The sequence below is a fragment of the Trichomonascus vanleenenianus genome, assembly GCF_965637985.1.
Source record: "Trichomonascus vanleenenianus strain CLIB 3782 genome assembly, contig: TRVA0_050S, whole genome shotgun sequence".
NCBI classification, from domain to species: Eukaryota; Fungi; Ascomycota; class Dipodascomycetes; order Dipodascales; family Trichomonascaceae; genus Blastobotrys; species Blastobotrys vanleenenianus.
Window position 1 is genome coordinate 86,711 of NW_027481837.1, and position 21,248 is coordinate 107,958.

Genomic DNA, 21,248 nt, shown 5'->3' on the forward strand with positions numbered 1-21,248 from the left:
ACTGGTCATATCATGAGGTGAAGGTGACTGATCATTTCGTGCGACGATAACGGAGTATAAGAAGAGGAGATGGAGCACCCTGGAGGACAAGATGGAGCTTCCAAATGATCCCCGAGGGCCGACGCGAGCTGGCTATTACTTGCTGTCACAGGAGCGAGACTTGCTGTCTCGCGTTCTACGGCGGCTCTTTGACGTACACAGGGGCATCTACAAAGTCTTTCCTAGCCATGACCTGTTGAAGAGGGGGCTTATCCGTTACCGTGCCGAGGCAGTTCTGCTTCAGGCGGTGTATGCCACTGGAAACGTTATCATAGCCACTGTGTCGATGCTTGCAGCAGTCAGTGACGCCTTCGCCGCTGTCAGGGTAGATCCTAAATGGCCCACCCAGAGTTATTGCAGCGCGGGGATCAGATTCATTGACAGCACTCTGGTAGCAATTAACTTCGCCCAGCAAAGCCCGCTTAGCATTGCCTGCCAACAGCATGCTATTCGTGATATCAGCGAGGCGTTCGTAGCGCTGAGTAGGGGCCTAGGGTTAATTGGTGACGCGCTGCTCTCACTCCGAGCGGCCATTGCTGATCTCCAAGACCGCCGAACGTTTCGCAGTGGAATCGCCGCGGCCAATCATGGATTGAACGGCTTACAGGGCGGGTTTGCTCACCTTGATCGTGCGCTGCTTGATATTGAAAGAATGCTCTTCTATAGTACCTCCGAAGCAAGGCGGCTTGACATTTTCTTTCGTCCAATTACTCCTGCTAATGCTGCTCTGTACTTGAGTCGGGAGTTTATTTGATTTTACGTGCATACGTTATGTATTTGTACGGTTGCCTTCGATTGAACTCCGCAAGGTGGAGCTACATAGAGGAAGAGGAATTAGTTAATACAACTATAGATCTTACAAAAGAGTCGTTGCTGGCAAAGTAGTGGATGTGTAGGTGGAATTGGCGGTGCCATTGTATGGGCTGACAAAAGTTCCCCCGAGCGACTCGGTACAGCACTGGGCGAATGACTGGAGACTGGCGGCATCCATAATTACACAATGGCCCGCTGGCGGCACGGTCTCGAGAATTGACCATTCTGGCCGGGCGGTACAGCACCAGTCGGCTTCGCCCTGGGCATTCAAGCAGTTCTCTGGGCCAGCAAACAGCGGGTATGGAGGGACATAATCCGGGGCGGGAACAAAGTACAAATTGTTATGAGAGCCTACTGGGAACTCAATTGCGCTTTGCAAGACCGGAGCGTACCCGGGCTTGGATTGGAGCCATACGGTGTTGTTGTTATTGTCGACGAACTTTCCGTTTCGGTAGTTGACGCATCCGAGCTGGTATTCGTCGTAATCCTCTTGTGACGTGATTTGGCATTGATCTACGTTCCGAGCGTTAAACTGCACACAGAATTGGGCCATTCCGCCCCCGCTGAGGTTGACATCGGTGATGCAGTTGGAGTTTGTGAAGACGGTTGGAATTGACATCGATCTTTAGATACTGTTAACTTGAAAGTTGGAATTCCACCATTTATATATTCAGCCGCTTTATCTTTCCCCTCTTTTTAATGTTAGAGAAACATCGCACTCCGGGTTCAAGCACGTTCGCCGAGTTTTCGTTGAAAATTGTGCATAACGCCGTTTCCCCCCCCTGAAAAGTCTTATTTTTGACTCAAATGTGGGTCCTTCAGGTACCGAATGTCAAACCTCAACCACCGTTGGTAATTCAAAACCTCGACTACCGTTGATAATTCGAAGTGAAGGCAAAATTCGACTAATTCTAGAAGTTATGTCGCTACATTTGAATAATTATATCGATCTAGTTTGACCATTTTTAGAACATGCAGAAGCGACTAATTTTTCCTAGTTTTGACGCATTTTCTTGCTGCAAAGTATGGACAGTGGGAGCCCTTCCAATGCGCCTTATCCCTGTTCAGCCAAAATTAATTACCAAGCATATACGAGTAGCGGGAAGCTTGGGCTTATTCTGAGTTGCCAGCTTGTATGGAACGGACATTCATAGCTAGTCCTGCTCAACACCAATGAAGGACTTTACGGCGATCGCACAGTTTTTTTATCTGTACGGTAAAGTCTCCCCTTGAGAGATTAAACGTAGTGACTAACAATGTGTCATGGTCTTACTTAGCCCTGGTAATATAAAGTAATGATGATTCCGTTGCCTAGGGCAAAAGAGGACTAATTAGAGTACACGAGGGCTCTCTAATATACCGGTACAAATCTCCAAATGGGGGCAAACGGGTTTTTATCTCTAGGCGTTGACACTAACCGTGTATAGCATGCGCGGTCATGATATTGTTATTTATCTCGGGATTGCATACGGCTGTATTCCAATAGGTTTTTGATCGAAGGGAAGAGCTTCCTTGACCCTCGGTGGGGGTACACAATTCAATGCGGTACAATTCCGGGCAATTGATAGGGAAATGAATCTGCTATTGTATGAAAAATTCTATGTACCCCCCACCATGGTATTTATATGGTATTTGAACAGGTGTCTCCTTGCTTTACCGAGATTTTAGTACCGGCAGATTACCAGGTATCGTTTATGCTTCTCGTTGGGTATTATCAACACTGCGCATTTCAATTGACGAGCTTGGAGTAGACGAGTATATGAGTACTTGTATTATATTGTAAATGAAACTGGTAAATATCTTATTAGGGGTTCTAGAGTGGAGCTTACGACGCTGAGAATGCCAGAACGCCGTCCGAAAGGATGATGTCAACGTTGTGCAACATAACGCATAATCACAAACATCAATTGGCATAAGTGCATCTCAGAGTATTACTTGTATATGAGCAGTTTTTATAATGATATTCGTATCATTATTACAATGAAAAATTGATGAGAATAAATAAAGTATCGCAATGCTAATTTAAGATCACCTTGAGGTCCGGTAAGTCTGTGCCGAGATGCGCCTCTAAATATGGCACCCCTGAGGTTCTACAATTGCCCGTAATGCATATCCATCTGCCCATCTCATTATCTCATCGCAGGATCTAGACACGGTTAAAAGAACGATTCAGCGACTCAGGGGTACATTTTTTTAATTTTGTACTATGAGAATCTATGGGGTGAATTGTGAACGTGCTAAATGCCGTAGAAATACTGTAATGGCGAATATATCACTTGGGGATTAACCTTACTCGCAAACACATCGCTTATCGCATTCTAGCCAAGCTTCAACAGAATGGGGTTGGACAATTTTTCTATCGGAGGTGAAATTTTCGTGCGTCTCTCAGCCATGATGCAGGATACTAACCTGCACCCAAACAGGTTGCAAACGAGGCGATGCTTTCGTCTATTCCACTATTCTTTCTTGCTACCGTATCATTACCGTAACACTATGGTCGAGGCCGAACTCGGTCGTTGGCGAACTGTATACAATAGAAGTACGGGTGTAGATCAAGTGAGACATGGCTGCCTGATGAGATCTACCGCCATTTGCAGCACTTAAGATACAGCCATATACACCTGCTGCATTATACCGGACTGTTGCATCCATTTTGATGATGGACGATGCAACACCGCTGCTTCGGCATTCTTTCCGGCTATTATATAGGGTTTGGTATTATTGAATTTTAAGGGAAACTACCGTATTAGCCTAATGGATTAATTACCCTAATGGGTAGACAGTAACCTTGATGGATGAAATGAAATATTTTTTTGAGAGTGGTACTTTTATGGGTTTGATAAAACGTATAGGCTACTCGAAAAGGTACGTATTATACATACGATAAGCAGGCAGCAATGCTGCGTCGGGGACACTGAGGATGAAAAAAAAAAAAAAAAAATAGACCTGAGACGTGGTAGCACCACGACAGGCCATTGACCCACGAGAACCCGAAACGTGGTCGGAACCATTATATTCCGACAGCATCATCGTATTTTAATCCATTATCTGTAGTACTCGCTCTTACATTGTTATATGTAGATTATATATATTGAGATTATATATTTGAAAAATATTGGATGTAAGGTAAACCAATAGATCTACCAGCAATATACCATCTTTTCGCAGGTCGCCTGAAAATTAATATGCTGCATCCAAGGCGTACTCGGCGTGACAATCCATCCAGTCAATGGTACATTCCTCGGGACTCCACCGACAAAAATTAGTTAATCTTTCAAAAAATAACCTGTTCTTACTATCCTCGTGATCTTTTACGAGTCCATCTGTTCAAATAACAGTGTTTTTACCGATATATGACAGGTAGTGGATGATACGGCGGAGTCGATTGTGGGGTGTCCATTCCATTCCAATCCACCCACCCAAAACCCTAAAATCTCTTCTCAACATGGAACTTGGACCGGCATAACGCAGGCATCTGCATGAATGTTCTCTATCGCGAGGCGAATTCCTATTCCCCCCTGTAGCTAGGTCAACGGGTCAACACCAGCCGTTTTTCGGGCATTTGCTAGCAATGAGACCGGGTGTTTCTCCTTGGGGCACTGAGTGAGTGAGTTGATTGGCCGGACCCCCTCACCCTTTCCCCCCCATACGTGTCTGCCATTGTGCATCCATCCAGGGGCGGCCTGTCGTACAGCTGCTTTGCGACACATCCTAAATCGCGCGCATCATTATTCACGCCCAGGAGACAACCACCCCCCGTTATTAAAAGCCAGGCGAATTTCCTTTCCTCTCCCCAAATCTTCATTCCCCCAATCTTCCCAGCCCGGCGTAATTGGCGAGAAATTGACGTAAAATTAACGGTTGTCGCAAGGACGCATAAAAAATTAACGAACCAGAAAGAATGCCAGAAATGTCCTCAAGAAGACACCTCAAGAGCCAGTCGGCGTTTGCGTTCGACTCGAACGCGACGACAGTGGCCGCTAGCCAGATGCGCAATGCGCTCAACAAGTTGGCCGACACCGTCAGCGATGAGTCCGAGAAGCAGAAGTTTGAGACGGAAATGGACTCGTTCTTCGCGCTGTTCCGACGGTACCTGACGGACTCTGCCAAGGGCACCACCCTTGAATGGGACCGCATCCAGCCACCTAAGCCCGAGCAGGTCATTGAGTACGGCGACTTGCCTCAGTCGGATGGCTCCGAGCACCTGTCCAAGCTGGCCGTGCTCAAGCTCAATGGTGGGCTGGGCACGTCCATGGGCTGCGTTGGCCCCAAGTCCGTAATTGAAGTGCGAGACGGTAAGTCGTTCCTCGACCTGTCGGTGCGACAGATTGAGCACCTCAACCGACAGTACGCCACAGACGTGCCGTTCATCCTCATGAACTCGTTCAACACGGACGAGGACACGCAGACGATCATCCAGAAGTACCGGGGCCACAAGATCAACATCAAGACGTTCAACCAGTCGCGGTTCCCACGAGTGCACCGAGACTCTCTGCTGCCCGTTCCCAAGTCGTATGACGACCCAATTGATGCGTGGTACCCGCCGGGCCACGGTGACCTGTTTGAGTCGATCCACACCTCGGGCGTGCTCGATCAGCTCATCGCTGAGGGCAAGGAGATCCTGTTCGTGTCCAACGGCGACAATTTGGGCGCTGTCGTTGACTTCGCCATCCTCAAGCACATGGTCGAGGAGGGCTCGGAGTACATTATGGAGCTGACCGACAAGACGCGAGCTGATGTGAAGGGTGGTACCATCATCGACTACGATGGCGATGTGCGACTTCTCGAAATCGCCCAGGTACCAAAGGAGCACACCGAGGAGTTCAAGTCGATCAAGAAGTTCAAGTACTTCAACACCAACAACCTGTGGATCAACCTCAAGGCCATTAAGCGGGTCGTCGAGAACAATGAGCTTTCCATGGAGATTATCCCTAACAACAAGACCATTGGCTCCGAGATCCCAGTTCTCCAGCTGGAAACCGCCGTTGGTGCCGCCATTCGACACTTCAAGGGCGCTCATGGTGTCAATGTGCCACGACGGCGATTCCTGCCCGTCAAGACCTCGTCGGACCTGCTTCTCGTCAAATCCGACCTCTATTCCGTCTCGCGGGGCCACCTTAAGATGGACACGGCTCGATTCGGCGGCACGCCGCTCATCAAGTTGGGCAGCCACTTCAAGAAGGTTTCTGAGTTCCAGAAGCGCATCCCCCACATGCCTCGCATTCTCGAGCTTGACCATCTCACCATCACCGGTAACGTTTTCCTCGGCAAGGGCGTCACCCTCAAGGGCACCGTCATCATCGTCTGCGAGGAAGGCAAGCGCATCGACATTCCAAACGGCTCCATCCTCGAAAATGTCGTCATCACCGGCTCCCTCTCCATCCTCGAGCACTAAACACTCCTCTCGAGCACTAATTTTTTCTAATTTATCGTGTATTAATGGATCTCTCTCCCTTTCCTCTTTCCTTTCTCGATTGATAGTCCTGGGGTTCCACCCCAGACCCCGTAGTTGGGGGGTAAACCCCCCAAACCCCCCTTTCTAACAGTTTCTCTGGTATCAATGTACTGGGCAATTGGCCAAACTGGCTCGTTAATATGTTCTGCACCAGCAGTCTCGATTCCTCATAACCCCCAGGCCGCGTATTGGACAGACTCTCAATTTAGTCTCAGATATCAAAAACTAGCCTTCGTTCTAGTTTGGTATCAATCAATGCTTGGGGATATCGGTCTGGGATGATATGAGTTACATGCATCAATCAATTATTGAGGAATGGTGATAGAAATTGTGGCTTGTCAATTGAGCTGTCTAGTCATCAATTGGCCAATAGGGTTTATCAATCAGTACACAATTGCTGCACCGGCAGGTCGTAGCACCTCACCATTCCTCAATTGGTATATATGCTCAGTCACTGAAGTCGGGAGTGTTCTAATATCTGGCAATTTAGAACTCTTCGACCAGTTGTGCTCAACTGACTAACAGGGCTTATTGAACCCCCGTGTTATCAACGGGTACAACTCCTGCACCGATATTCTTAAGCAACTATCACCATTCCTTAATTACCATAACTCGAGACTCCATAGTGGGAAGGCCCAAACTTCTTCCTACCATTAGTCTCTCTTTTAAATTTAGAGGTTTTGGGTTTGTGTTCAATTGATCAATACGGCTTATCGGACCCCGCGGCGTTATCTAGTACAAATTCTGCACCAATATGTATCCTATTGATAGTAACCATCCCCAATATTTTAATTGCTCAATTAATATATGTATAACCCCAGACTCCTAGCAATCATTATTTACATAATTGATAGCTTAGAGCGGTTTTACTGGTTGTAGTTCAATCAACACGGTTTATCGAACCTCCGTTGTTACTACTGGCATTGAAAGTAGCACAATTTCAGCACCAACAGATCCTATTGATAGTAATCATGACCATTCCCCAATTAATACATGTATAACCCAGATCAATTAATATATTCTCCTATAATCAATTAATCTCTATATATAAACATTTAAATTTGAGTGCTTGGACCAGCTGTACTCAATCAACATGGTTATCAAACCTCCAGCGTTATAATAATTAGTGCCAATATAACAACCACCCACCCCTTTAAAATTTATCCAGAGGGCCATGCACTACAGTCAAAACCAAATCCCCGATAATACGACCTGAATATATATATTTTAACAAATATTAATAGGTTGGACAGGCTGGTACTAGTCATTCCCCGGGACCGGCGGATGGTAATACAAAACTCGCAGGTCTTGGCGCGTCTGGGTCGGAAGCAACATCGGAAAAACGGTCCGGTCATTAGCCAATAACAGGCAGTCCCTGCCGATTTCGCGACGGACTACCATGTGCTCTACTACAGTCGAATGGCCTACAGTTATACAGCAAATAATTTCTCCAATAGCCTATGGTTCTACAGGAAATGGTCGAACACCTTGTTTAACGGCATCCAGCTAAACCCACTCCCTCTCAATACCAGCTACAAAAACAATTGCCTAAACGCAACCCTTCTCTACTAACTACAACAATTGCCCGCCGCCTTAATGACCAAAATAGATCAATTGAGATAGATAGCAAGATTCAAAGCATAGAGGGGTAGTGGGGTTGCGTGCGGCTCATTGAGGCGGTGACCCGACAACAACTGGTCATGCGGTGCCTGCGCAAGCGCAAGCAAAAAGTGGATAAAATGCCCGCTATGGCCGATGGACCCCCAAAGGTACCAAACCGCCCGCTGCCGACAAGCCAATGCCGTCGTTCCAGAGCATTTTGAAGGGGAAAGGTATGTTACATGAGGACCGAAAAGAATGGGAAAGCTGACAATTGGTACGTAGCCAAGTCCGAGTCGCCCAAACCGGCGGCGGAGCCCACCACCAGCGACGATTTGGACAATGTCGATGAAGTCGACTCTGAAGGGCAGAACATCATCCTGGGCATCATCAATCAATTGCGCATGGGCAGCGATCTGAGCCGCATCACGCTTCCTACCTTCATCCTGGAGCGCAAGTCGATGCTGGAGCGGATCACCAACCAGCTGCAGCACCCGGAACTGCTGCTTGAAGCCCACGCCGAGACCAACCCGGTGCTGCGATTCGTAGACGTAGTCAGGTGGTATCTGGCCGGGTGGCACATCACGCCCAAGGCGGTCAAGAAGCCGCTCAACCCGGTGCTGGGCGAGCATTTTTCGTGCTACTGGGACCTGCCTAACGGCACGCAGGCGTTCTACCTGGCGGAGCAGACCTCGCACCACCCGCCCAAGTCGTCCTACTTCTATATGTCTCCTGAGAATCACATCCGCGTAGACGGTACTCTGGTGCCGAAGTCCAGGTTCCTGGGTAATTCCGCAGCGTCCATCATGGAGGGTATAGCGTACCTCAAGTTTTTGGACCTGGAAGACAAGAACGGCGAGATCGAGACATACGAGCTGACCCAGCCCAACATGTATGCTCGTGGTATTCTCATTGGCACTATGAAGTACGAATTGGGCGACCATTCGTACGTAAAGTGTCCGGGCAATGATTTGATCGCCGACATTGAGTTCAAGACGAAAGGGTTCATTTCGGGCACTTACAACGCCATTGCCGGCGAGATTCGACAGCAATCGACGGGCAAGGTGCTGTTTGAGATCTCGGGCAAGTGGAACGAGGTAATGGAGATTAAAGACACGGCGACAGGCGTCAAGACAGAGTTGTTCAACACACAGCACGCCAGGCCCACGCCGCCCACCGTGCGGCCCGTTGACGAGCAGGGCGAGTACGAGTCGCGGCGCCTGTGGAAGAAAGTGACGGATGCATTGACTAAGCGTGACCACAACACGGCGACCGACGAGAAGTACGCCATTGAGGAGCGCCAGCGCCGCCAGACGCGCCAGAGAGAGGAGGAAGGGGTCGAGTTCCACCCAAAGATGTTCAAGCGCGTGTCGCTGCCGCTGGAGTTTGAGCTGTACAAGGACATTGACCCCAAGGCCTCCCCAGAGAAGCAGGTCGAGCAGATCCTGTCGATTGCCCCCATCCTACCGGGCTCCAAGTTCCACGACCAGTTTGAGATCCCGGCGTTCAAGAAGGACAGCGATAAGATGGACATGTCGCAGCTGCAAGAGTCTCTGCCGCACAGCGATAAACAGGATACTAATAACAACCCCGATGATGACGACGACGACGATGACGAGTTTGTAGACGCTGCTGCTTAACTAATAAAAACTAACCTTGCTTATTCAATCTATTTATTATCCCTCCTATATATCCGTACCGTGTATACCTGGGGTTCCACCCCAGACCCCGTAGTTGGGGGTTGCACCCCCAAACCCCCCCTCCTACCAGCTATTTCTTGATAATCAAAGCTAACAAGCTGCCCTCAATTAATCAGCTATCCGCAACTCTTTGCGCCAATAGATCCTCTCTAGTAACTTCACTATACCTCCCCTACCCCGTACCTGAGGAGCTGTTCCCTAACCAATTGTCCTTAATTGACCAATAAATAACTATTTCTGCAACAATAAGTTTTCTCGTCTGTTTAACAGTCAGCACTATTCTTCCATATGTCCTGTAACCATCACCACTGCTGCCCATATATCCGTTCCCTGTACCTGGGGTTCCATCCCAGACCCAAAAGTTCGAGTCGAGGGTACTTTTTGTTAGGATTTATTATACCCATAGTCATAAATATCACTTCCCATATATTTTCCTGAGATGTACTTATGTCAACTGATCTTAGCGACTTGCTTCACGGTTAGGATAGATTGGTCTTCGGATGGAGGATCATTGAGCGAGTCGCATATGGACCCACTTCTGATCTCGCTTCGATAATTCAGGTACAAATTGAGTCAGCTCGTAGCGAGCAATTAGTGTTCTCAAAAATATACCAACCGTTTCGTGCCCAGGAGCCAGCCTATCCAACTCCAAAGCAGACTCTACCGCCTTCTCAACGGCTGATACGTGCCCCTTTACCAATATATCCATGTAAAACGCCCACATTGATATATCGCTGACATTCCTATGCGCCATATGCCTTACTTTCTCAACGAATTCATCCCCAATGCTGGTTAATTCAATAAGCCACCGCGCATAGGCCCAAGAGTAGTAATTCCTCGGATGCAATTCACCAGCCCGGTATACAATGGCCATCTCCCTGTCCATGTCAACAACTCCGCCCATTTCGCTCAACAGCCACCGTCTATGTTGCCACAGCATTGGCGATTTGGTATGCTTCTTAAGCGGGGAACTGAACAAGACGTCCAGTAAATGCAACTCGTACTCCACCGTCACCAACCCTTCTTCAACCAGCCTTTTTCGCGTGTTCACAGCATGCAAATTCTCTGTCGTCTCTATCACCGCAATCAGGCTAAGCCCCTCTAATTCTCTCAAGTCCTCGCGGTGTATGAGCCGCTCGTAGTCGGGCCGTATCTCGGCATAGGTCCGCTTAAGCAGCTTCTGCGAGATGCCCAGGACTCCTTCCTCTTCAGCAAACACAAGCCCGGTATAGCCGGGTGGAAGCAGCTCTATAGCCTTAAGCCGCGGGTCTGCAAAATACTGCGCGATCTCTCCCACCACGCCCATCTGGTTCAGTTAATCCCGGACAGCCAATAGATGGTCCCAAATCATCAGTCTCCGAGATCATCAACCCTCTTCAAGACAGTAGAAATGGAATCAAAGTCGCGATATGAAGTCGAGGAGCTGGCAAGTACCCAATATTTTTAAATGATTTGGCGGCTAATCGTATATAGCTCGACAGAAACACGACTCGGCCCGTTAATATCCACCAGGTGACGGTCGAAGGTGCAGTCAATGCCCGGGACTCGTTCGTGCGGACCCAGATCGAGCCTCTTCTGGCCCAGGAGACGTCGAACCTCAAGGCCGCAGTGGAGCAATTGGATGCCGCCGGTCAGCGGCTGCGATCCCTCGGCATCTTCGACACAGTGCGATGCCAGCTCGACCTAGCGACGCCATTTGAGCTCGACGACTCGAGCGGAACCCGGCCTTTGGAGCTCGACGTGCTATTCTCGGTAACCCCGGCCGGTAAGGGAGGTCTCAAGGTTGTGACGACCACGACCGACGAGTTTGTAGGCGGCACCCTGGCTCTGAGCTCGAACAATGTGCTCGGCGGAGCCGAATTTGTAGAAGTTAGAATGTCGGGAGGAGATCCGCTCAACCAAGCCATTGCGACGAGCTTCCGGGCTCCTGTCAATGGGTGTGACAAGCTTTCTGCCGAGTTTGAAGGTAGCTGGACCTCTCGGCTTGTTCCGTGGGCCTCTCACACTCAGACGGTGCGCAATGCCGTTGCTAGGGTTTTGTACAAGAACAGTGACGTCTGGAACAGTAAGGCGGAGCTTATTACCAGTACTCGGGATGTGCACGACCTCAAGGACAGTGCTAGTGATGCTGTGCGACTCGATTCCGGCGAATCGGCCAAAACCAGTGTAGCTGTATCGACTCAGGTTGACACGCGAAGTGGTGGAAACTTCCCTACTCAGGGTATCAAGGCTTACTCCCAGGCTGAACTTGCTATTCCGCTCCTCAGTAAAGCTCTTGGTGTTCAGAGTGATGCCTCTTTTGCCAAGATCGCGAGCGGATTTGACCTGTGGAAGACGCTTGACCCTGTTAAGGACCGGCTGATATTCAATGCCACGGCTAATATTGGTGCCATTGGCGGCAAGTCTTCTATCGTCGACCGATTTTATCTCACCAGCAGGGACGTTTTGGGCTATGGCAGCGGGCAGTTGGGTCCAAAGGATTGTCAGGACTCTATTGGTGGCAACGGGTTCTACTCTGCTTCTTTGGCTCTGTTTGGCAAGCTGCCACGGCAGGTCAATCTTGATGGTAACCTGCGGTACAAGCTTTTCTTCAATGGTGGTATGAGTGTTTCTGGGGACGGGAACTCTAGTGACCGACTTGGCCCCCGGCTGGCCAGTGTCCTCTCGGCGCCAATGGCTACCGCCTGTGGCGTTGGTCTTGTTTATAGGTCCCCTATTGCCCAGCTGGACGTCTCGTACGGTTTCCCACTGGCTCACAATGGCTACGGCACCAAGCCAGGTCTTCAATTCGGCCTTACCATTGGTGTAGAGTAATCAATGCATTCTATGTAATTTTAACTGATTCGTGCAGTGCTACAGCTAACTATAATCCCTTGGCGAAGGATGGGGGTTTGGGGGCTGGCCCCCAAGTAGCAAAACCCAGTGCAATTGGGGGGACCAGTCCCCCCAAACCCCCCTGGGGCTCCGCTGCGCGGAGGTATTACCAGAGTTCTACAATCTCGCCGAGCTGGGGGGGAGCTCCCCAGTGTAATTGGAATAAACCAAGCAGGGGATGTTTTGAATCTGAGTTGGTTTATTCAGTTAAACCTGTCTAATAGATTGAGATCGACAATCCGTATACAAGTGTTTGATTTTACGGGGATATTGCATAACTTGTATTGAGTGACATTGCTGCATGACCTGGTGTATCCTATGAATGAAGTAAGGAGCTAGTCCCGTAAGGTATAACCTGCCACGGCAATAAAAATGATAAGCTATTGCCTACTATTATGTCACAATTGAACACGCAAACTATGATTTAACTTATATATAGTCAAATTAATTCAATGGAATCAACCCATAAATCTCAAGCTGTCTACTGATATCTACACTACCGGTACTGAGATTGCTTTACTTACGATGATATTCCTGCTAATCAGTCAACCCAGCATTTGATGTATATAAAAATGCTTTACAAACTCTCCATATTCTTAAGATTTATTTACAACGTATTAGTAAGATAACTACGAATAAACATGATTCCTGCTGGATAATGTAGGGTGTATTTGGTAGTGTCGACGGCGTATACCGACATTATCTTCCAACATCACGAAAAATAGACGCAATGAGTTCGATGGAACTGGACAGTAAGCAATAAAAGAATAAACACAGAGAACAACTAACTTGATAGAACCGGTGTTGGATGCACCAGCCGTCAAGTCCATCGAAGGGTGGGTCATTGTCGTGACGAACCTCCACGAAGAAGTGAGCGAGGAGGACGTTATCGACTTCTTCTACGAGTTTGGTGACGTCAAAAACATCAGAATGAACCTGGACGGCCAGACTGGCTACGTCAAGGGCTACGCCTTCATTGAGTACGCTACCTCGGACGAGGCGGAAGCCGCAGTGGCCGAAGCAAATGGAACTGAGTTCCTGGGGAGAATTCTGGAAGTTGATTTCGCATTTGTTAGCCCTACCCCCGGTCAGGGCGCATATACAGGGTCCTCCAAGCAGCGGGATCGAAGCCGAAGTCCAGACAGATAGACCAGGCCCCCCTACAAACTTATTTATTTCTCGTTTATTACGTGTATAATATTTTTATGGTAAATGTAGACAATTGACGACCACTCAGACACGTAGATTCACTTTCGGAAAAGCAGAATTCACGAATCGAGATAAAATATGTTCTGGGTCAAAAATACGGCTATCGGATCACATCACGAACTGGAGCCATGTACAGTAGTAAAATACTGTCGTGTGTGGTGGTGTACTCCCGACATACACTCTTGATCCCATACTCCAAGAAATGTGGGTGCTGTGGAGTGCTGTGAGCCCGTCACGGCGGTTCCTGTGCCCGGGGAAATCGTATGTCGTGGGCAGAGGCACTGAGGCTGATATCAGGCTGAATATCTCGGCTGAGATATCGAGAGCGCACTTTCGTATCTCGATAGGCCCGCCTCATGGGCGGTTCGTGGCGCAAAAGTCCAATGCTGTGCTGGAGGCCCTGTCCAAGACTGGCGTGGCCGTCTATGACGACCGGAATAGGGCAGAGGCCAAGATTGGTCGCAATCAGAGCACCGAACTTTATGCGAAGAACCGCGAGAAGATCAGGCTTGTCCTCACTCCTGCATCCACGAACCCTATCGAGGTGTACTTGGAGTGGGTGGATGTGGTGTTCACCCTGTCTACAGGAATGGACTCGATTGAAGAATTGGACCGGCTGACTAACGAGATCCGGGAAGTGGTGGAGCCTATGGACATTAAACTCATCAATGAGATCCATCCATTAACGACCCACCTGATCCAGGGCAAGTTGAAAAGTGTCAAATCCCTAAGTGCGCTGGTGCGGGCTATTCCAATTGTCACGAAAGATTATGTTGACGAAGTGGCCAAGAAGGTCGATGGAAAGTATGTGCTTGAGGACTGCTTCGAGATGCCTGATCCGCTGCAGTTCGTCCCCGAGAAGACCCTCCTCCCAGATGCGAAGCGCAAAAATCTCTACGAAGGAATAACTCTGGTGTTTGGCAGTGCGAGTCTTCGAGCGAGGCTCCTAGACCCTGTTACTGCTGCTGGTGGAAAGATTGTCATGCTCGACACGACAAAGCATAGTACTGCTGAATCAGCGGTTGAGTTTCTGAATAAAAAGAATAGAAGAGCCAGCATGGATTCGTGGGTCATAATTAATCCGGGCAATAGTGACTCAAACGGTGGAGAAATTATGCGTGGGGTTGCAAAGAAGCTTGATATCGCTATTAGAGAACCACAGGCCATTGCAGATGTCATTGTCTATGCTGATATTAGGTATCTGCTGGGGGAACCATTGACAGCCACTCGCCGCCAGTCCTCAGTCATGAGCTTTTTTGGCAACTCCTCTTTGCAGTCTTCCGCTGCTGGTGATGGTTCCGGCAAATCCAAGACGAAAACCACTAGTAGCTCGCAAACACAGTCGCGCAATGCGCCCAAATTGGTAGATCCGTTTGACTTGATTGTCAAACCGAGCCAAGTATCACAACCTTCGGAAACCGAATCAGAGGGAAACCGGTCCAAGCGTGCGCGAAGAGCTCCAACTCCCGTGGATCCATTCGAGGCTCTTTCCCGTCCAAGGCCAGTAGATCCGTTTGAAGAGTTATCGAAACGAAAACGGTCAGGATCTCCCGAGGAGGCGCATAAGAAGACAAGAATTGAAACTCCCGCAGCCCCAGCTGAGCCTAAAAAGCACATAGTAAGGGCTGCGCTTGACCCAGACACCGTTGCCCAGACCGTGGCTGGGTTTGAAGACGACAATAGTCCTCCGGAACTAACCAATTCTCCAGGCGCCCGACAAGCTGAGGAACCCGAGGAAATTGATTTTAGCAACTTGAGCGTCGACGACTATAATGATGTTGTTGTCGTTGATGATACCATGCCGGTTCGAAGGGCCGGGTCTTACCAGCAATCCATAAATCGAGATTACTCGGGGCGGCCCAATTTCAAAGGATTTAAGAAGTCGGCAGTTCCAAAAGCATCGCGAAAAGTCGACCTGGTATTGGAGGAATCTGAGACTCTCACTGAAAAGATGTTCAGTGTTACTAAACCCCGCCAGAAGAGAAAGGAACAGCTCCAGAATGCAGATGATTCCGATTCCAGCGAAGACTTATTCGTTTCTGAGAACATGGAAGATTTCTTAGATGAAGAGGACGACCCTCGCGAGCCTACTCCAAATCCTCAGCGACGTCCTACCTCACCGCCCATGAGATTTGATGAGCGCATTGACTCTGATGAAGAAGATAACTTTAGATTTACCACCTGATACGAAAATCGGGGTCCCATATTTATTCAAATGGACTAATAAATTATACATTATCCCAGTGCGGCTTGTTCTTAACAATCCAAGGGTGCTTATCTATCTGGTCTAAGGCGTATCGCTTCTCTGGGTCATGCTGAAGTAGTCGTTTAATCAAGTCGCCGGCTTCGGGAGACACGAAAGAAGGGATCTTCAAGTCGACCTTGGAGATCCTCTTGTAGGTAGCGGCATGTCCACTCTCTTCAAATGGCGGATTACCTACGAGGAACTCGTAGGTCAGAACACCTAACGACCAAATGTCGACCTTGTAGTCGTGTTCTTTTGCTTCAACCATCTCAGGGGGCAGGTAGTCTAGCGTACCGCACATAGTCGTTCGACGAGAAGTCGGAGCATGCACGGACCATCCAAAGTCAGCGATCTTGATGTTTCCATCGATCCCCAGCAGAATGTTCTCTGGCTTGATATCACGGTGGATAATGTGTTTAGAATGCAGGTATGCCAAAGCGGAGGCCATCTGAGAAATGTACTTGGCCGATTTCGCCTCCGAGAACCGCCCTTCCGTACGTAGTACCTTAAACAGCTCTCCATGAACGACGTATTCGATCAGCAAATAGACTCGCGTTGAGTCGTGGAAGTGGCCGAACAGTCGTGCAATATTCGGGTGACGCAGGTTCGACTGGATCTCAACCTCACGTCGGAACTGCTTCTCCACTTTGTACTCAATGAGCTCCTTCTTCTCCATGACCTTCAAAGCGCAGACGTAGCCTGTTGCTTTGTCTCTGACGCAGTAGACCTTGCCGAACTTCCCCTTTCCAAGCTTACGCCCGATCTCAAAATCTGCCAACGAGTATTGGCGAGGCGTGGCAACTCCTGCAAGGATATTCCTGGTCTCATGGCCCTGTGTAGTGCTGGTGTTAGTTGTTGAGGACTTCCTTGCTGCTGCTGCCGACGAGTCTCTGATCGTTCGTCTTGGGGACGATGGAGGTGGCATCTGGCTATTGTTAGCCTGAGAGTTTCGCCATTGTTGTGCTGAGAGGGTCACTACGGTCTTGGCTTTGGGCTGAGACTGGGGGATTTGGTTTTGGTTCTGCAGTGCCAGCTTGAGCAACGGGTGTCTACCTGTAGACGGAGTAGCTGAATGCTTCTTGGGTCCCGGTGGCTCAGCGATTGAGACCTTGGACATTCGCGACTCCAGAGACTGGACCGACATTATTGCTGGGGTATTCAATGTATGCTAAAATGTTAGGTTAGTATGATCGGTGATGGTTTTTTTATGTGTTTGTCTTCTTGGGGTATTTAATAGTTTGTATAACCAGGGGGAAGATTATTTGTTTACGATTTTCCTGTTTGGGCCACCGGCATATTGCCATGGAAATCCACTCAACATTCAACGTCGATATGACAGTACCACCGATATAGAAAAAATATATGTTGGAATATACAAGTAACAGAAGTCCATCATTTTTAATAAGTGTAGTTTCGTGTTACATACCATAATCATTGTCTGTAATATGCAGAATTGGCAGTTACAGTATGATATATATTCCAGCTTTAACACCACAAATCGTTGTTAGATCTTTCATTTAAATTCTCAGCAAAACACTTTACTAGACGTAAACTGCTTTGAATGATGGTTAGATGGGCTTCATAGCGCGTTTACGTCTTCGGGCATAATATATATGAAGCGCGCACAATGATCGCTTAATTAGCGACCGAACCGAGATCAAAAACTCATCACGAACCGGGATAAGATTGTGTTGTGATAAACAAGTACAGTGTATAGCCTGTCGCAATATGGAAAAACTAGAAAGGCTGTATGCCTGGGCCAAGGACCATGGCACCGAAGTGTCGGCAAAGGTCAAATTTGCCAAAACGGAGTGGGGATACGGCGTTTTGGCTGAAAAGCGACTGGATCAAGGAGACATAGTGTGTACATGCCCTCCAGGATTATTTATCGGCCCCAATTTGGCTAAAGAGCGATTTCCAGGGGCCAATATCAATCAATTGCAGACTTATGTTAAACTTGTGCTACTGCAGGAGGCCAAGCTCGGCGAGCAGAGCAAATGGCATCCGTACCTCGAGTGCCTCCCATCCAGATCAGAGCTGGGGCTCCCACTGTTCTACTCCGCAGAGGAGATGAAATCACTCAAAGGCACGAATATTGCGGCCGATCTGTCTTTGAAGCTAGGGCAACTGCAGGAAGAGTACGATGTTGTTATTGCCAAGGAAGACCCCAGCATTGAGTTCGAGGACTATCTGTGGGCTCACGGTATTTTCACATCTAGGGCGTTCCCAGCGCGGTTCTTTGACCCTGCCTTTGAAGACATATCCATGCTCGTGCCGGTTGTAGACTTGCTGAACCACAAACCTCGACAGCCTGTGAAATGGGACATTAATGACGCAGGATTTGCTCTCGTCGCGGATGCAGCAGTAGAGGAGGGCAGTGAGGTTTGCAATAACTACGGGCCCAAGAGCAATGAAGAGCTGTTGATGGGGTACGGGTTTGCTATCCCTTCTAATCCATTCGATAGAGTCGCGCTGCGACTAGGCATGAACATTTTCCCCGTCATCGAGGCGGGAATGAAGACACATTTCTCTATTGAGCCCCCTAAGGACCTTGTATTCTACCTTACACGAGAGAGCCCGCTCAGTGATGCGCTGGTTGCTGCTTTCTGCGTAGTAGCTGCCGACATTCACGATAACGAGATGCCTGCCAATGCGAGAGGAATTACCCGGCTTCGAGGGCTTAATTCGCTTCTGGGGGCCTTGCAGAGAAAGCGCTCCCAGCTGGCTCCAGCCGATGACGAAGAACACTCGTCCCGCTACTATTATGTTCAGGGCCAGTCAGAGATCCTTGACGCGGCTATTGAAAGTCTAAACGGACTAATTGAAGCTGAAACCAGCGCGCATCGAGCAGTAGACCTTACCTCCCTCGCCGAAACTGATCCGGACTTTATTAGCGCCATTGTTGCCCATTATGATGTCGGGAGCGCCGCAGAGCTAGTTGAAATGCAGCTGGAGGACGAAGCTCTGCTCATCTATTGTACTACGGGGAGAGATCCGTCGGTACACGGACCAGCTACGCTTGAAGCACTTGAAAAATCTGATACGCTTTCCTGCGATATGTATATTTTTGAGAACGACGTTCAGCGGCTATATGAGGAGCATCCGGACCTATTCCAGCAGGAGCTTCCTTCGGTGGAAAGCTTTGCCCTGGCGAGCAAGAACTTGGAGCTCTATGGAGAGAACTTCAATGACGCAGAGGGCCAACTGAGGTTTCACTTGGTCCTATAATGCCCGATACAACGAGGGAGATCTTGCATATATTATGTACAGTTTTTTATGGACATGCGTGCGAAGGGCCGTATATATGTGCCAGGTTTTAGGCCCTATACGAGAGCATCAAGCGGTGGGCCAGTAGCACTACACCTCAATAACCCCGCTCACCGTTCTTATGTATGTTTGAATATAGACCCAGGTAATACACCAAGAGTTTTGAAAGCATCTCCGAAAGAGTCAGATTAACGTGGGTATCTCAAAGTGCCTATACCCCCGCTTAGTAGGGGTAGATAAGCTGGCAGCCTTTGAAAAGGAAGGTTGATACGAGAGGCATATGACGCGCATGCAAAGGATATCAGAAGCGAAGCGCGGGGCAGAGGTACGCATAAAGTTTCCCGATTGGGAAGGTCCACAAATGAGCCCCGACGACTAATATCCCCGTTAAACCCTCGAAATAGTATCAATAAGGGGTACTTTTGGGGGGTCTGGTTGTAGCATTTTCCTCGGAGAATCGCATGGCATAAATTTTGGCCAGATTCGTTAATTGACACGCGGATTAAGCCGACATCTGCGAGTGCCTCAGGGGTGGGACATCGCGACATCCATCGGCGCGACAATAGCCGCCGCCGCCGCCCAGGACACCTTTCGTGGAGATGAGGCCCATCCTTTGATCGATGATCTCGCTGTCTCAAATATGGCCCCGTGCTTATTATATAAACCCCAGCAGGACGACGGTAGAGGAAGCTCCCCACCGATAATGAGCAGAACTACTCAGACGACCATTACTACTACTGTGAGAAAGGTAGAAGCCCACGAGTACAAGCGGGCTGCCCAGGTACTCGCGGAAGCATTCGGAGACGACAAAGTCTCGTGCTATTTCTCTGACTGTGATGGTAACACTCGTGAACAGGCCAAGAAGCTGGAAATTGAGATTTACGAGTACATCGTTTATGCGCATATCCTGAAGGGCGTCGTCCTGACAATAGGTGACTTTGAGGGCATCAGCTGCTGGATGCCGCCGGGCCAGAACATGGATGACTGGTGGACCATCATCAGATCTGGCATGTGGCGGCTCAACTTTTCGTTGGGCAAGGAGGGCAAGAAGCGATACTTTGACGAGTTCTTGCCATTGCTGCATGACACCAAGGCAGAGTGCATGGGTGATCGAGACGACAAGAGTTGGTACCTCGTGTACATTGGAACTCTTCCCTCTGCGCGAGGTAAAGGTTACGGTAGGAAGCTCATTGAGTATGCCACGGACCTTGCCGATAAGGACGGTCTTGCGTGCTACCTCGAGGCGACGACCCCAGGTAACTTGGCAGTCTACAAGAAGCTTGGCTTCGAATATATCAAGACAATTGAGCTGAAACGAAGTGATGAACCAATTCCTATGATGATCATGAAGCGTGAACCTAAAAAATGATGTCAGCATATTTATTTCGGGGGCATAGTTCCTAGTTATGACAAATTTAACTATATTTGTTAACCATCTGTAACATTTTCCACACTATATCCATACCATTAGCTGTGGCACGCTGATCCGTATCTGTTGTAGGTTGGAAATAATCGTAGATCTTATAAGAGGTCGGATCTCAAATTTCAAAATAACTGAAACACCGTAAACAGTGGCTTTATACTTATCGATGCGAATATCCCCGTATGATCTAATCCTGGGGGTGAATATTGAGCCATAGCCCGGCTGTCACAAAAATTGTTAAATCCGTCCCAAGGACGGTACCATATATTGCGCATTTTCTCACAACAGAGTCGATAAAATGCCCCTATATTCGGGAATTCAACTATTTTTCGCGCACACAATGCATATATTAATCGATTTTAATTAATATAATTCGCATAACTGCGCGGCTCATGCACAAATGTCTCAAATTTTATGCACGCGCGCAAAAAAGAAGCTACAACACTCGCTGTTCCCGCGTTGTCTCCAACCGCGGTACAGTATGTGTTGATTATGTATTTTTTTTTCTCCCATTGTACCCCGATTGCGTTGGCTTAGTCAGTTAACCATGCACCAATCATAGTTCGTCTCGATCACCTGACTAAATGGAAAAAGGGAAAAAATGCGAAGATCTCTGTAAGACAT

The 21,248-nt window shown here is 48.6% G+C and overlaps 11 protein-coding genes across 11 annotated transcripts; 8 read left to right on the top strand and 3 right to left on the bottom strand.

The window, feature by feature from the left end:
* Nucleotides 1–91: 91 nt before the first annotated feature.
* Nucleotides 92–793, top strand: TRVA0_050S00848 (uncharacterized protein; the record flags this gene model as incomplete). The annotated part of the gene is made up of 1 exon (XM_076687115.1): nt 92–793. The coding sequence occupies one exon, from the start codon at nt 92–94 to the stop codon at nt 791–793; it is 702 nt and encodes a 233-aa protein (XP_076538675.1).
* Nucleotides 794–895: 102 nt separating this feature from the next.
* Nucleotides 896–1,471, bottom strand: TRVA0_050S00870 (uncharacterized protein; the record flags this gene model as incomplete). The annotated part of the gene is made up of 1 exon (XM_076687116.1): nt 896–1,471. One exon carries the CDS (start codon nt 1,469–1,471, stop codon nt 896–898), a length of 576 nt encoding a protein of 191 aa, XP_076538676.1.
* Nucleotides 1,472–4,753: 3,282 nt separating this feature from the next.
* Nucleotides 4,754–6,247, top strand: UGP1 (UTP glucose-1-phosphate uridylyltransferase; the record flags this gene model as incomplete). The annotated part of the gene is made up of 1 exon (XM_076687117.1): nt 4,754–6,247. One exon carries the CDS (start codon nt 4,754–4,756, stop codon nt 6,245–6,247), a length of 1,494 nt encoding a protein of 497 aa, XP_076538677.1.
* A 1,858-nt stretch (nt 6,248–8,105) lies between these two features.
* Nucleotides 8,106–9,546, top strand: OSH7 (OSBP family protein; the record flags this gene model as incomplete). Its single annotated transcript, XM_076687118.1, has 2 exons — nt 8,106–8,139; nt 8,192–9,546. 2 exons carry the CDS (start codon nt 8,106–8,108, stop codon nt 9,544–9,546), a joined length of 1,389 nt encoding a protein of 462 aa, XP_076538678.1.
* A 568-nt stretch (nt 9,547–10,114) lies between these two features.
* Nucleotides 10,115–10,912, bottom strand: TRVA0_050S00936 (uncharacterized protein; the record flags this gene model as incomplete). Its single annotated transcript, XM_076687119.1, has 1 exon — nt 10,115–10,912. One exon carries the CDS (start codon nt 10,910–10,912, stop codon nt 10,115–10,117), a length of 798 nt encoding a protein of 265 aa, XP_076538679.1.
* Nucleotides 10,913–10,996: 84 nt separating this feature from the next.
* Nucleotides 10,997–12,420, top strand: TRVA0_050S00958 (uncharacterized protein; the record flags this gene model as incomplete). The annotated part of the gene is made up of 2 exons (XM_076687120.1): nt 10,997–11,032; nt 11,080–12,420. The coding sequence occupies 2 exons, from the start codon at nt 10,997–10,999 to the stop codon at nt 12,418–12,420; spliced, it is 1,377 nt and encodes a 458-aa protein (XP_076538680.1).
* A 799-nt stretch (nt 12,421–13,219) lies between these two features.
* Nucleotides 13,220–13,629, top strand: TRVA0_050S00980 (uncharacterized protein; the record flags this gene model as incomplete). The annotated part of the gene is made up of 2 exons (XM_076687121.1): nt 13,220–13,232; nt 13,277–13,629. 2 exons carry the CDS (start codon nt 13,220–13,222, stop codon nt 13,627–13,629), a joined length of 366 nt encoding a protein of 121 aa, XP_076538681.1.
* A 262-nt stretch (nt 13,630–13,891) lies between these two features.
* TRVA0_050S01002 (uncharacterized protein) lies at nt 13,892–15,874 on the top strand (the record flags this gene model as incomplete). Its single annotated transcript, XM_076687122.1, has 1 exon — nt 13,892–15,874. One exon carries the CDS (start codon nt 13,892–13,894, stop codon nt 15,872–15,874), a length of 1,983 nt encoding a protein of 660 aa, XP_076538682.1.
* Nucleotides 15,875–15,917: 43 nt separating this feature from the next.
* Nucleotides 15,918–17,078, bottom strand: IPL1 (aurora family serine/threonine-protein kinase; the record flags this gene model as incomplete). Its single annotated transcript, XM_076687123.1, has 1 exon — nt 15,918–17,078. The coding sequence occupies one exon, from the start codon at nt 17,076–17,078 to the stop codon at nt 15,918–15,920; it is 1,161 nt and encodes a 386-aa protein (XP_076538683.1).
* Nucleotides 17,079–17,662: 584 nt separating this feature from the next.
* Nucleotides 17,663–19,162, top strand: TRVA0_050S01046 (SET domain-containing protein; the record flags this gene model as incomplete). Its single annotated transcript, XM_076687124.1, has 1 exon — nt 17,663–19,162. One exon carries the CDS (start codon nt 17,663–17,665, stop codon nt 19,160–19,162), a length of 1,500 nt encoding a protein of 499 aa, XP_076538684.1.
* Nucleotides 19,163–19,904: 742 nt separating this feature from the next.
* On the top strand, nt 19,905–20,570 carry TRVA0_050S01068 (GNAT family N-acetyltransferase; the record flags this gene model as incomplete). Its single annotated transcript, XM_076687125.1, has 1 exon — nt 19,905–20,570. The coding sequence occupies one exon, from the start codon at nt 19,905–19,907 to the stop codon at nt 20,568–20,570; it is 666 nt and encodes a 221-aa protein (XP_076538685.1).
* Nucleotides 20,571–21,248: the final 678 nt, after the last annotated feature.